This window comes from Halyomorpha halys, unplaced genomic scaffold (genome assembly GCF_000696795.3).
Source record: "Halyomorpha halys isolate HHAL.00 unplaced genomic scaffold, Hhal_1.1 Scaffold1034.1, whole genome shotgun sequence".
In the NCBI taxonomy this organism is placed as follows: Eukaryota; Metazoa; Arthropoda; class Insecta; order Hemiptera; family Pentatomidae; genus Halyomorpha; species Halyomorpha halys.
This window is the reverse complement of record NW_027109491.1, coordinates 275,582-290,737: the sequence shown is the minus strand read 5'-3', so window position 1 is coordinate 290,737 and position 15,156 is coordinate 275,582. Positions and strand designations below refer to the sequence as shown.

Genomic DNA, 15,156 nt, shown 5'->3' with positions numbered 1-15,156 from the left:
TGACTTAATCTCTGTCATGGAAGATTTTATCTCGAAATTCCTTGATCTATCGCACAAGATGCCTCTTCTTGTGATTAGAAAATTAAAAAAAAAAAAAATCAAAGGAATTAAAAAATAAGAACTAAGTGACTCAGAAGTGTGAAATGACCACTAACTCTTTCATTAGTATTCTAACATATTATTTTCCCACAATTTATGAAATACTTATGACCAGCGACTGTCCTTAAAAACGGTTCTGATTCTTGATAATGCATGATAATAATAATATGAATTATACATTCCAAATTCAAAATTTAACCAGTTTAATCCACCCATTTTGAAATCATCGAGACTTCGATAGAAAAAAAGGTATATGAGAAGGGTGAGCAAACTAGACTAAAGAGAATAACATTCCGTTTTTACATGTGTTATAAAGAATCACTCGTTGACAAATTCATTTATTTAATGTATTTATATAATTTTTTCATAAAATTCAAATATAATAAAATAGTAGTAGGAAGATATGTTTGCCACGGTGGTCAAAAAAACTTCGTAAAAGAGGAGAAAAAATATATTTATTGGATTTTTCAATTATAAAAATACATGTGTTAAAGAACAATAACACCAAACAAGAATATTCAGTCATTTTGTTTAATCTTGACATAAAATTAGTTAAAGCTCTCCGCAAATATCCTGAAATCCACAGGTTAGTTCAACAACTGTGGACGATGTTTCAACTTCAAGAAATTCATTGTAGAATAAATCGAATCCCAGTAATATGTTAATATTACTCGACCAGAGTTCACTTCAATAACCCGAAGGTACGCGAGTATTAACGACTCATTACCTAAGGTTAATTTACTATATTATCAAATATTAATCCTATAATAATATTCCTAATATTAACAGCTTTTCAAAAGGGGAAATTTCTATTTCTGCTCGCTTTCTTCTGTCCCCCTTTTAAAGTTTCGGTTATAAATACACGACATTTTTCAGCTTCAGTTCCCTACGTGTTAACTTCTTCTAACTTAAAAATATATATCCGATATGAATGTTTACGACTGATATTACTAACGGCTCCTTGCACTTTTTTTTTTTTTTACTATTTAACACAATCTGAAAATCAGTACTGCCGATTCTCCCGACAAATAATACTCGCTCAGTGGTTGGAAAATAACCGTAACTTCACCCGCTCCTAGCGTTATAACTGTAACTGTATGATTGTACAATTGCACTAGCTCTGGCGTAGTTGATTGATAGTACAAGTAATATCAGTGAAGCAACTGTCACGTTACTGTCAAATGTACATATCTTGAAAGTCAACTATCGTAGTTCGTATTGTGGTAAAAGTGTTTGTTACTACCATGGTGTAACGAAATAGTTGATAGTTACAGTCATGACAGAATTGTGAAGAATGTGACAGTACGTCGCAGTGAGTCTGTCGTGATCATTAGTTGAACAAGTAATGTCAGAGAAGATCATCACCATGATTGGCGCAACAGACCGTTACCGACCCTGAGCCTCCTCTAGTAGCTTCCGCCAGGCCGTCCTGTCTTCTGCTGCAACTCTCCAGTTTCGGGTTCCCAGAAGGATCCGGGCATCCGTAGATACAGTGTCCAACCATCTCATGTTTGGCCTACCCACTCTTCTCTTTCCATATAGCTGCTCGGATAGAACCTTATTTGGGATATCATCGCCATACATCCTTACCACATGACCCGCCCATCGCAGTCTACCCAACCTTAAAAACTTGACACTATTGTCTCTGTACAAGACCGATAGCTCCGCATTCTTCCTTCTTCTCCATACATTAAATTTCACATATTAAAAAACCTCAGACAGATAAAATACTGCTATGTTACCTATTACATGTATACGTCTTTACAGTGAACTATCGTACAATGCCGTTATTGCGCCAAAAGTGTCAGCTATCCTAACTATTTGATAGAACCTCAAGAACAATCCGCCCAACCAATCCTCCACGGACTCCAAAAACAAATCTACTTGAGACTTTAAAATTAAGGAATTATTATGTCTTAATCTAATTTCAATAGAAATAAAATTTAAATGACAATATTATTATCAAATTTTTTTCCTATTTCTTTTATTCACACTTAAATCATATTTTCACAACCAAAATTTCTCATCTTTATTTATTTCCTAATTAAAATATGTAATTATGATGCGTATATCTTAACTGAACACGTTAAAATCCTAACTCCTTTAATCCTTTATTAATATAATTTCCTCCTAACTCCCTTAATCTAAATGGTTTTCAATTTATCATAACCAAACTAATTAACAATACAGCAGGTAAATCAAAATCAAATTTGTTTATTATGTGAAATTTCAATTACAGGTTCTTATAAAGTATATGCCTTCATAAACACATTATAAGCCTAACTCTCTTAATCCATGTAAATTGCGGTCAGCAAAGAAACAACATAAATAAACAAAAAAATATTTATTTATTTTTTTTGTTAATTTATATATTTGACTACACCCCCAACCATCTACAATCAGTAATCTACAGTCAACTATCTACACCTCATAATAAATAATACTAAGTAATTTAAAACACACATGAATAAATATGACTGAAAAATTATACATTGTTTAACTCCGATCAATAAAACAAAAAAAAACATAAAATGACAATTTAGAATATTAAAATAATAGTTCACTTAACTATCTAAAGACAGCAGTACAAAACAAGAAATCCGTAAAATAATTGTTTTAATTAACACCGGTAGAGGCCAGCACCATCCAAACAGCCGTTTCGGAAGTCCAAATATAGTTTCAAAATATTGTAATAATAGTTTGACTAACTGTTTAAAGATAGCAGCACAAATCAAGAAAGATACGAATAGTAGTTTTACTAACCGCCGCAAGAGGCCAGCACCATCCAAACATCCATTTCCGAAGTCTTACAGAAATTTTTTTATTTTGTATTAGGATATTAGGAAGTCACAAGAGCTCAAAAAGTTCGCCTGAAGTTACGATTGTGTTGGAACAAATCTATGTGTTCCAACACAAGTCTTGACTATCCAATCAGTTGAGCTCCTTTAAGTTCCTAATATCCTAATACAAAATAAAAAAATTTCTGTGAGACTTTAGAAATGGATGTTTGGATGGTGCTGGCCTCTTGCGGCGGTTAGTTAAAATACTATTGTATCTTTCTTGATTGGTGCTGCTATCTCTAATCAGTTAGTCGAACTATTATTAAAAATATTTTAAAGCTAATTTTGGACCTAGGAAACGATTGGCCTTTAACTGTACTGATTATTTTATACATTTCTTGATTTATGCAGCTGTTTTTAGAAACTTCTAATAATCAAGAATTTAATTATGATTTTAGTTGTTAGTTGTAAAATTAGGGAGGATTAAGAGAGTTAGGCTTTTTATGTGTTTTATGAAGAAATATTTATCATAAGAACCTGTTGAAATTTCATATTATAGACGAAATTGATTCTGATTTAACTACTGTGTTGTGAATTAGTTATGTTATGATAAATTGAAAAACATTCAGATTTAGAGAGTTTGGAGGAAATTAATTTCTTAATTAGTAAAATTTCTTCAGAAACTTAGGGACACCTCTATTTCCCAGTTTTATGATTTGAAGTGACTATTGCCCTTCCTACCAATGTATTTCCTGACACTTTTCCTCGACCAAGTCATCCATTATGTATCTCATACTTTCTTGTATTCAAATATCATGTTTGAACTTCTGTTTGGTAACTTTAAATTATTATTCCTCTTTTTGTCATAAATTAAATATTTACATTGTCATAATAATTGAAATTATGAGTATAACCAGAAGTAGTGAATGCAACAATAACGTCTGCCATCTTCAAAAAAGTGAAATTAATTATTACTTTTTTATCTTTGCTTGTACATCACTTGTTAGTAAATGCTATTTTAAACAATAAAAATAAAACTCAATATGATGAATATGTTGACACCCTTGAAAAGTTAGGATTTGATGGAATGTGGTCTCACATTTCTGCCAACAATATTTTACTCATTGATGAAAGCAACCTTACCAATAATTATGGTGTCTTATTATTGCTTTAAGTGATTCTGGCATGTTTAAAGCATATTTATTGATTTTTGTAAGATATTGCATTCTATATTTGAAAGATTTATATTAATTTTGTCTAGGCTTATGACAAATAAAAAAACAATCTTGTTTTATGAATAGCAATTGTCAACAATGAATACACGTATCTGTATAGATAACAGAAAAAAATAATAATAAATTGATTTAACAAAAATTGTTATCCAAAGAAAAAATCCAGTTATAATAAATTCTTTTTACACACATACTTAATTCAGACTGAGATAAATTATTATGGTTTATATACAATCCTTCGCAACAGTTTCATGACATTACATCATTTTCACAAAAGATTTTTATAGGTACAAACGATTCTGTATTGACCAGACAACAATTTTTTAGATGTTTTAATGAAGTTTACAGTTTCTTAGTGTTTGGGAGAAGAAGTTGTGGTCGTACATAAAGGTTTCCTGTTAAATAGTTTTCCATCTTTGTCCTCAGCTACCTCTAAACGTACTTTTGTTTGCATACAGTCTTCTAGCTGTTTAACCTCCTGTAGCTTAAAAAAATATAGTGAATTAAAAAAAGGTTATTAACTGAAGCGGCTAGCCATTAGTTAAAAATTGAGACATTTTATTTACTTTTTTAAGATATGTTTTCTCAGTAGATTTATATAGTGGTCTCTAAATCTAATGGTCAATGACTCAGGGATGGAAACTGTGTCAGCTAATGATAACAAACAAAAAAATTGTTTGTCTTAAAATGATTTGAGCCTGACTGATATTGTAATCCATAATTCCATACTTATGAATATTCATGAAAACAAACTTCAGCCTGCTTTGAGAGGGTGAAAGACCAACAGTCACCACTTCAATTTTTTTAAAGGTTTTGTTTCTGATAAATATGGTTAAAAATTAACTGTCAGCCAGTCAGGTAGTGGTGGAAAGTGTTTTAGCTGATGATGATGACAACAAAATACTTCTTTTTGTCTCAAAATGTTTTGGGCCAGGCTGACACTTTTATGGATTATTTTATGCTTCTGAATGTGGGTGGAACCTCAGAGATGGAGGAAATGCCACTAAGAAAGGGTAATAAATACTTGAAAATTTGAAATTATTTCAGCAAAACTAATACTTTTTTTTAAAAATTTCAGCAAGTTTGAAAAGTTTCTGTGTCTCATTTCTGAAATTTAAAATACAAAAAATAACTACTACTAGCCAGTCCAGTAGGGGTGGAAAATGTGTTAGCTTATGATAAAAAAAAAGTTTTTAAAAGCAGAATACCCACACCCACTGAACATTGATGAAGACCTAAAATTTAGAAAACCTCGACACAAATAATACAAAACAAGTTTCATTTGTGTTCATTATCCTACTGACTGCATATTTATTCAATAAAGTAAAAATATGAGCATGGCTCAAATCATTTTAAGACAAAAAAATTGTTTTTTTTAGTTTTTCATCATCAAGTGAAACATTTTTTATGTCTCTCAAAGTGACTGACCATTATTTATGTATCTACATATATGAAATATGACGTGGCACCACTTTTAGCCTGGATCAAATGATTCTATCATTATTATAATTTTTTTATTAAAACTTTTAATAAAAGTTTACAGTCCTGAGATTAATGAAAGATATGTGATATAAGTATATGTATATATTTAAAATTAGGTACTTAACAGTGCAAAACTGAATCAAATAAAATTAATTTCAAGATAAAACAAAAGATCTCACTATTTTACAAAAAAAAAAAAAATTATGGTATATAATAAGGTAAAGCAAGAAAAAATAACATAAAGTATCCAATATTATTATTATTAAGGATTATTTCTTAACAAAAAACTTATTTTTCATTTCTTCTGTAACTTTGAACATTTCTCCATGGCCTGGAATAATATAGTCAGCTAATTGTAACACCATCCTTCTGTGATGTCTCTGAAGACCGGGACATTCACTTCCAGCACTCATCCAGATAAATTCATCATCCAAATCTTCTTTCTTTTCAAATAAATCTCCTTAAAATCAAAGGACATAAGATCAATTTATTATTTTAGGTAATTTATTTTAAATCAAATAAATAAATAATAAATACATTTCAATGGAATTTGAGAGCACCCAGGGGATAAAGAAGGGTTGTAGTCTTAGCCCACTATTGTTTATAGAGGTATTTAACATGGCATTGAAGAGGGCAAAGATGAAAATGAGGCTTTATTGGTTGGGTCACAGAGAATCAAATCCAATCTTGCCATACACTCCGGGTTCATACACATGAAATAATTGTATTTAGGAACAACGGAAGAAATCTCTGGAAACAATGGAAATTAACCCAAGCAAAACTAAAGTAATGAGAATAGGAAGAAGGGAAAAAAGAGGAGACCAAATAATTAGACTGAATGGAGAGGAGCTGGAGCACGTTAGAGATTTCAAGTACCTGGGGGCCAACGTTATCGGAAACAGCTGAATAGAAGGAGAAGTCCGAGAAAAAATAAAACTGGCCGGCAAATGCTTCCATTCACTCTAGGTTGGTTTCCTGGGAAAGAAGGAAGTAACAAAAGTAGTATAAAAGACTATGTTCATCCCCTTTCTGACCTAATAAAATTTATTTCACTTTAACTTAAATTATTTTAGTAAGGTATTTATTGACAGTGAATTACAACAAACCAATGGTTTACACTAATTAGTTATTAAAAATAATAAGATGAGAGCTGATATGGAATGTCAGCCTGTTCTTTTATTATAATAACTTTTAGAATAAATGTAATGATTTCTGATGAACAAAAGAACCATTAAATGACATAGATACCCTCCGATTTTCAAGAAGTTATGGATCACTGTGTAGATGAGGCAAAAGGTCTTAAATACATATGGATCTTAATTAATTTATGTTATTGAAGAGAATTTAATCTGCCACAATTTAAATATTAGTGTTCAAATAATCATTCATAAAATATATACAGAAGTAGAAAAAAAAAAAAAACAGAAAAAAGAAAAAAATTTAAATAATAATAGTACTCACTGAATTAAAAGAAAAAAATTAATTTAAAATAATAATGATAAAGAAATAAATATATAAAAGACAATACTAACTTGATTTGTACAAATAAAAATATGAATCCATATCAAAATTAATATAAAATAAAACTAATTACATAAGAAAAATAAAATAACTTATGTACAAGACAAAGAAAATTGAATTTAAGTAATAATAAAATAAAACACATTTCCACCTATATACTATATTTACATTCTGCAGGAGAGCTCCAAGCTAAGCTTTGCCACCGCCATGTGGACAATAGATCGCAAATGTACAAGTCTTCTACAAATCAAAATTAATAAAATGTTAAAATATGTTCTTACCAGCAACAGCTACAATTCCATCCACTGTCTTCACTACAACTGTAACATCACTTTGAGTATGGCCAGGAGTTGGAATTATCATGATATCATCCCCATCTATGTAATAAGGTTTACCTAAAATCACATTTATCCCATGTTTTTTCTGAGGCACATCCAATATTTTACTTATATGCAGTTTGTATTAGTACCTTCACTGAATGGGTCATCAAAATAAAGATTCTTCTTTGAAATGGAATGGCCAACGATATGAGTACTGTTTAAAAAAAGATTGTTGTTTCCAATGTGATCAGAATGTCCATGCGTGTTAACAACAAAGTGAATATCATTTGGTTGTACTCCATGCTTCTCTAAGCCTGTTAATCAATGGTAATAGTTAATATTAGTCCTAAAATTATAATAAAAAATAGTAATCAATTAAGTCAACATTAATACTGCTCAATCATTTGGAAATAAATCAATCTAAGGCTCATGATAACTGAAACAGACATACTGAGGGTTATCCAAGTGGTAGTAGGTATGAGTGACAAGAAGTATTGGATAAATGTAAAGAACAGAAGCAACTTATCACTGTAAGAAATTAGTAGTTATCCCTGTTTAGTTGCTAAGCTTTTTGTTCTGAGAGATTTCATGGCACAATTTAAATTATAATTTATTTTTTTTAATTCCTAGTTGTAAAAGATTTAGTATGTATTAATTATTAATAGATGCAAACCAGAAGGATTACCACTTTACTTCACTGCAAAGCTTTTTGATGCCAAAAATACAAAATAATAAATATATAAACAAAAATTAATCACAATTAAAAACCTTTTAAAATCAGTTCACCATCCCAAGGTGTCATAGTGTCAACAATAACATTATATTTTCCCTTTATCAATGTACAGGTACAGTTCGCCTCCATTCCGCTCTCAACAACTTTAGAATAGCCATTATGAATTATTAATACTTCATATGTCATTTTTTTGCCTGAAAAAAAGACACCAATAAACATTGCTGATCATTATTTACTGTATACAATGATAAGTCATGAAGATAATAATTTATAACATTATATAAAATGATAACACTATGTATCTATCAATTTATTATGCATGCATGCATGTGTATGTTAGTAGCTTATGACATGTTCGACTACAATTGATCTATCAATTTATTCAGTATATTTATATTAGTGTGTCTGATAAATGTTTAGAAATTTATAATATTCGTAATAAAATTTTATAATTTGTAAATATAGTTATGTTATTTCATAATATTTAAAAAAGATTAGAACTTAGTTCTTTTGTTTTAAACTGATTTATTTGTTTTCAAGGAAGCACTTCTCAATACCAATCATTATAACCAGTTATGATTGCTGTAACTAGTATAATTTTATGTCTTGTCTCCTTTGATTTAGATTACCACTCTTCTCTTTCATGGAGATTTATAGTTTAGTTACAAAGAGCTTTTACCTTATTGTCTATGGTACCTTATTACCTCATGGTCAAACTAAATTGACTTATTAGTGTTAATAAGTTCTTCATGTTAAAAAACCACGGCCTTATATCTCATTCCAAACCGAAGTTTCATCCAGCTCTTTAAAAAAAAAAATCCAGAAGATATATTTTGTTCACTTTATCTGTTTGCATACGAAGAAATAATTTATTATTGCTTTTAAATTACTTAGCTCCATCAAGCACCAAATGTAATTTTTTTTCAACAGATTTGTTGATTATCTTTGTGCTGAAGATAGGTATGAATTTAAAATACTAATTTATTTTATTATAATTTATTCACATCAACTTTAGTAGATTCTCTTAAAGTATAAAGGAGAACAAAGGCTCAACAAATTTATGTAAGCTTGTGGTTATTTAAAATACTTACTTTACCAATAATAGATATACAAGTAGATTATACAGCTTAAATGAATATGCATAAAACAGTTTTTTAAACTTTATATTTCACCTCAAGGTTATTAAATAAAAATATTTAAGTATATCTCGCCTCTGGATCAAATATTAACATTTCTAACATTAGGATTTGCTCATCAATAGGGAGTTCCATTAACCAATAGAGCAGACTTGACAAAATATTGATACATCTCTTGACGATTCATCCTATTAATTTGTAGTATCTCCATAAATAATAAAACATCATTGTTTGAGTTTATATTACTTTGATTTCACTAAGCAAAATGGTTACATGGTTTTGGGAGGTGGGGAGGAGGTGTGGATTGTAATAAAAAAACTTTTTTTTCAATAATCTGTTACTTGACTTTTTTTTAAAGAAACACAGATACAAATATTTGTTTGTATAACAACTTAAAGTTTTTTAAACTCCTGCTGCTTCTAAAAATGAGTTTCACATGAACGTTTTTTTTAATGATGGATATAAAATGCATGTATTACACTTGATTGCCACTGGAAATATACTACTTTTGAAAGGCTGATCTGTGGAAGAAAGAAAAAATCATGTATTGATACCATAATTATTTTTAGTACTGTGTTTTTATTATTTGTTTCTCATTACTTTAATTCATTAGAACTTATTTTTTTGTTATCTGCTCAATTAAAATCCTACTTCCAATTATTATATAAAAAGGGTTAAACCTAAAAGCGTGTAAGATAGATGTAACAGGTATTGGCCTGAATGTGATTTCTAAATATATATTAAATATTTTAAAAGAAGCTTTGGTACCGGGATTAAAGGAGGAAACAATATACCAATTGCCATTAGCACAAATAAGCTGTGATAGTTGATAAGTCCAAAAAAATCAATAAAACATGTTTTATAAAATTTAAAAACACATAAAAATCAATGCATCATTCTAGAAAAATCAAGTCTCCTCCATGGCTTTTTAGGATACCAACATATTTTTTTCTATCTTTCAAAATTCTGTCATATGTGCTCTAGAATGAAACATAGATTTTTTAAATGGTACAAAAGGTTTTTTTTTTTTTTTCTGGATGATATTAATTTAAGCAGTCTTTCATGGTGTCTAATCCATTCGGCCAAGGAAGTGTTTGAAATTAAAGGAAAAGGTACAACCATCTAAAAAAAATCAAATCAAAAATATTTAAAAGATACATTTAGCAGAAAACTGTACATTATGTTTTATTATAATAAATTACAAATAACAATTATAAATATAAACAAATCTTTTTTGGTTCTTTATTTGGTATGCAATGTATTAAAATAAATAAATATAAAACATTACTTTAAAAAAAAAACAGCAACTACATTTAAGTAAAGAACATCTTAAATAAATATCAGTTAAATAATAAATACAAAACAAAACAATCATTGTTAGTTTATTTGGTTTAACATCCTCATATACTCCAACTAGAGCCAGAAGTAATATTTCGTGATCACATGAACAGAACAAATCTTTTGTTTGAGTTTCAGAATGTACAACAATTAGATCATAAACATCTTTACATAAACAAAAAATTTAAGTAAAAACATTTTTTATGCCATAAAATGAATTAGAAAAAAAGTATACAAAAGAATAGTTTTATAAATTATTTTGAAGTAGACAATGTTAGTTAACGAAATTCTTCATAAATATTTAATTAGTAAAATGATATTAATATCATTATAAAAAGCTACTACACAATTTTAAATTGTATCACAATATTTATAAATATTATTAATGGTAGATGGAATAGTTTAAGTCAGATGCATTGAGAATGAAAGTAGTTTAAAATAAATAAACTAATTTTTTCAATACCTTCAAATTAAATATGTACAATATAGGAATAATCTTTAAGAAATTAATTTCCTAAACAAACTTTTAATACTATTGAACTTTCAATATAATTCAACAATTCACCAATCCAACATTGGTACCTCTAAGATTTGAGAATTTATAGAAAATAGCCTACAACATGAAGGCGGTGAAATAGAAGACATGGCAATAAAAATAACTATTCTCGTTCTAATTTAATATTAAACATTTTACATTGAACTTTCATTATTCATGCTTTTTTTATTGATCTATGAAATTTATATCAATAGGTTTTCTTTATTTCAAATTCATTTGGAAAAAAAAATTTCTGATGCAAATTTCAATGCTTGCTATCAAAAGATTATGTCTTTTAAGTGCACTTTAGTTATTAATTAACTGATTGATGCCACTAATAATAAGAATTATTAAATTTTATTCATCCATCATTTCCATAAATGACACTCTATGGTCTAATACCAGTCAAATCAGTAAGTGCACAGAACATGCCTTTGCGATAGACCTAGATAAGTCAAATTATTTTTCTGGTCCAGAGTTTAAAATTAGAATTGATTCTTAAAATTAAAATTATTAATTAAATAAAAACAACAGTTAAACAGTATGAATCATTATTTTATATTTTTAGACTTACATGTTCTTTCATAATAAGTATTTTGAATTACCATATAAAGAAAAAAAATAAGCATTTTAAGTATATAATATTGTGATTTTTTTTATGATCACTACATTTTATATCATATTTGGTGCATCACTCAAAACTTATTTAATATACACGACACAAAACTGGAAATAAACCAAATGAAATAATTTCGACTATTCATAGCATAGGAAGTTAGAACTCTTTGGTACCATGCTACTTCTAGATCTAAATGGCTGATTAATATTTATAATTAAAATCAATTATAAATTATAATAAAAGTTATAAAATTATAAACATAATAACACCTTGATTGGGTTTGGACTGAATTCTAGTTTTGTCTAAATATCACAGTTTCATCGATCATTTGAAAGCAAAACACTTATCTATAACATTTTCAATTCAAAATTGTATTAATCCAAACAGATCTGTGTTATACATAATAAAAATGACACAAACAAACATCATCAAATAAATTTTTTAAATGTTACAATCATTTCTTTTAATTACATCAAAGAGCCACAATAAAATCTAAGTCAATTCACTGGGACATTTTAAAAAAATATTTAACGGCATAATCGACCTGTAGTAATCACTTACATCAGACTTTCAATAGTCAAGGGATAAACCCAATAAATCCAAAAAGTCAAGATAAACAAGGCATCACTTAAACTAACCAGGTCTTAAAAGTTCCTATTTTATAAACCGAATAACTTAAGTTCACCAAAGTTCCAGTCATGGTGATTCAGTCCAATGTTGATATGCATAAAATATTTTTTGGATCAAGTCCTAGCTTTGCTAACCAATGCTTCAATTTATGAACACGCTAAATACATAATTGAAGGAATATTTTAAATATTCCTTAACTTTATGAATCTTATAAGCTAATGTTACCAATTATCTAAAAAGTCAAAACCAGTTTTTGGGATATCTTCTCCTTGTTGACCATGTTCTAACAGCCCTTTCTGTTCTGCAAGGGATAGTTTTCCTGGAGGTGGAGGAGGTGGTGTTTTCGGTTTTGCTAAACCTTTTGAGCATGTTTTTTCAGGTTTGTCGTCTCTGGAACTCTTGTTCTTAACATGTTTACCAGTGCTTTCTGATGGTTTAGGGGCTGTATTTTTCGTTTTCCTTAAAGGACTTAACACATCACTTTTCTTCATAGGAGTTTTATGTTTATCTGGTTTGACATTGATATGGGTAAAAAGATTCAACTGGCTACGAGAGAACCATGAGAAGTTCGAAACAGGTCCATAATCTTCAAAATACTATAATAAAAGAATTAATTTAACATAAAAATCTAATGAAATTATAAAATTAATTTATAAGTTACTTTAATGTCATTTGATATTTTTAAAAATGGGAGGAAAAAGAACTTACTTCATCAAAAGTGCTTTCGTACTTCTCAACCAAGTTTCGATCAATAAGTGCATCATCAATAATTGTATCCTTTGCTTTAGGATCTAAAGTATTCCACTGTGTTTTATTTCTATTTTTAATATTATCAATATCTTCAGCAATTTTTTGGGCAATTGGATTAACAGATCGCAAATATTCAAAACATTTATCTTGAATTTCCATAATGCAGAGAAAAAAAATAATACCTATGAAAAATTACAATTTGGTTTACATATATCCTCAACTGAACTAAACAAATAATTTCCCCATAATGTTCAGGTAAATTCAATGTTGATGTTATTTAAAAGAGTTTAACCAAAGCTAGTTTTAAGATGTTCGGGGGTGTGGTCAGCAAAAAATAAACAAATAAAAGTAAATATTTGTGCAAAAATAAATAAGTTGTGTTAATTTTTTTCTGACCACAACCCCCCACCTTCCTTTCCTCATATTAATCTACGGTTAATTATTCACAACTCGTTAGTTATTATACATAGATTAAATTTACAAAATTTAATAATAAAAAATCATATATTTTTCTCACATTTTTAAAATTTGTTATAATAAACAACTTATTATTTTTGATAATGGATCATCTACATACAATTGATTAATTAATTTAAGTATATTTACCTTGCCAGTCAAAAGTTCTTAATAAAGATAAAATGTAATGTCAAAACACAATGCAAGAATTCATTAGACCTTAAAAAATATGAAATTACTGAATATTTTTCCAAGTGTTCCAATTTATAATTTGATCAGAGAACTCACTCAAAAGTAACAGGGTGTTAACTGAGAGGTAAACATGACAGCGTGCTACGGCCCAAGGCAGCCAGGAACTAACAATTGATATGGTTTTTTGTTACATCGTTACGTACTTTGGGATTCGTCCATACTTTATGTAATCTACTTTCTATTTAACATCTACTTGTCATGCAACAGTTCCATTCAGTACAAGAGATATCATGTATTCTAGCTCATTGTAAACTTTAATGGAATAATTCATTTATCTTATTTCCGTATAAGTTTTGCCGTCAAAAAATTGTCAATTTAAAAGTATACTTTTTTGTATTAAATTTAAGGATTTTAGCCTCTCGACTAGATAAGAAAGTATTATACGGGAAATGATCTGGTATTCACTTTTACAGAGACTGGATGTTCTAATAGAAGCAAAGCACCGTATTAAAATTAAATAAATTATTTGATACCAAGTTTATTGTTTTAGTAAGCCCCCAAATTCCTAAAACTATAAACTGTTACATTTTTGGAAAGTAGACCTCTCTGAATAATGTTCATAAGTAAGTCGAGTATAGTAACGCCTTTGAATAATGTTTCACCCCGATTTGAATTTCACCCTTTGCCCACATGAAGAATTATACCAGCCGAAAAAATCGGCTGGTTTTAAATCTGGAATGGGAAGAACAATTGTACACGAGATTTCGACCGGGTGGTTTGCTCTTATACTTATTAAGGTCGGTAGTCCTCCAGCGGGAATTCATAAATCTCTTAAGAGGAGGTGAAAACAATTTTTCAAAAAAAAACAATAAATAAATAAATTGGAAATACATTAAAACAAAGCTTCAATGCAGTAAATAAAATCAGACAATTTTCCAAGATATTCAATAGATTTTTTAAGAAATCAGTTAAATGTTTTCTACAGATAGCTATTTAAAAATGAGTAAAAGAAAAAATACTCTGAATTGGATATTATTATTCTATATATAATTATAATATATATATATATATTTAGGCCATAGAGCAAGAGGAGACTTTAAGATAGTTTAATCGAACAATATTTAGAAATCGTCTGTCATTGAAAAACAGCTTCAAACCCTCCACTCCCGCCGTCCTTTGTAGCCTTACTTATCTGACTTTTTTAACAGACAATGATAGCGCGTAGGTTGGTCGATGTACGACAAGTCACAATCTCACAAGAGATCATAACACAAAAAAAAAGGTAATCCGGGTTCACTATTTTCTTTCTTAGGACCCAAAAATCTGCCTACGC

The 15,156-nt window shown here is 28.8% G+C and overlaps 1 protein-coding gene across 3 annotated transcripts; it reads right to left on the bottom strand.

The window, feature by feature from the left end:
• Nucleotides 1–5,832: 5,832 nt before the first annotated feature.
• LOC106687963 (metallo-beta-lactamase domain-containing protein 1) lies at nt 5,833–14,008 on the bottom strand. Of its 3 annotated transcripts, none has more exons than XM_014432168.3 (5): nt 13,920–14,008; nt 8,203–8,361; nt 7,584–7,748; nt 7,396–7,509; nt 5,833–6,053 (listed from the first exon to the last, which is right to left on the bottom strand). In XM_014432168.3, the coding sequence occupies exons 2-5, from the start codon at nt 8,351–8,353 to the stop codon at nt 5,863–5,865; spliced, it is 621 nt and encodes a 206-aa protein (XP_014287654.1). In that variant the 5' UTR covers nt 8,354–8,361; nt 13,920–14,008; the 3' UTR covers nt 5,833–5,862. The 3 variants fall into 3 exon arrangements, with proteins under 3 accessions (XP_014287654.1, XP_014287653.1, XP_014287655.1); XM_014432167.3 differs by having other exon boundaries at nt 13,782–13,984; XM_014432169.2 differs by lacking the exons at nt 5,833–6,053; nt 7,396–7,509; nt 7,584–7,748; nt 8,203–8,361 and adding exons at nt 10,446–13,021; nt 13,134–13,357 and having other exon boundaries at nt 13,782–13,975.
• Nucleotides 14,009–15,156: the final 1,148 nt, after the last annotated feature.

Excerpts from the sequence above, each read along its gene's own strand:
- LOC106687963 (XM_014432168.3), bottom strand. The coding sequence starts at position 8,353 with ATGACATATGAAGTATTAATAATTCATAATGGCTATTCTAAAGTTGTT. Across the intron at positions 7,749-8,202 it reads TGGTGAACTGATTTTAAAAG|GCTTAGAGAAGCATGGAGTA; the intron begins GTTTTTAATTGT and ends ATTGATTAACAG. Across the intron at positions 7,510-7,583 it reads TGATGACCCATTCAGTGAAG|GTAAACCTTATTACATAGAT; the intron begins GTACTAATACAA and ends ATGTGATTTTAG.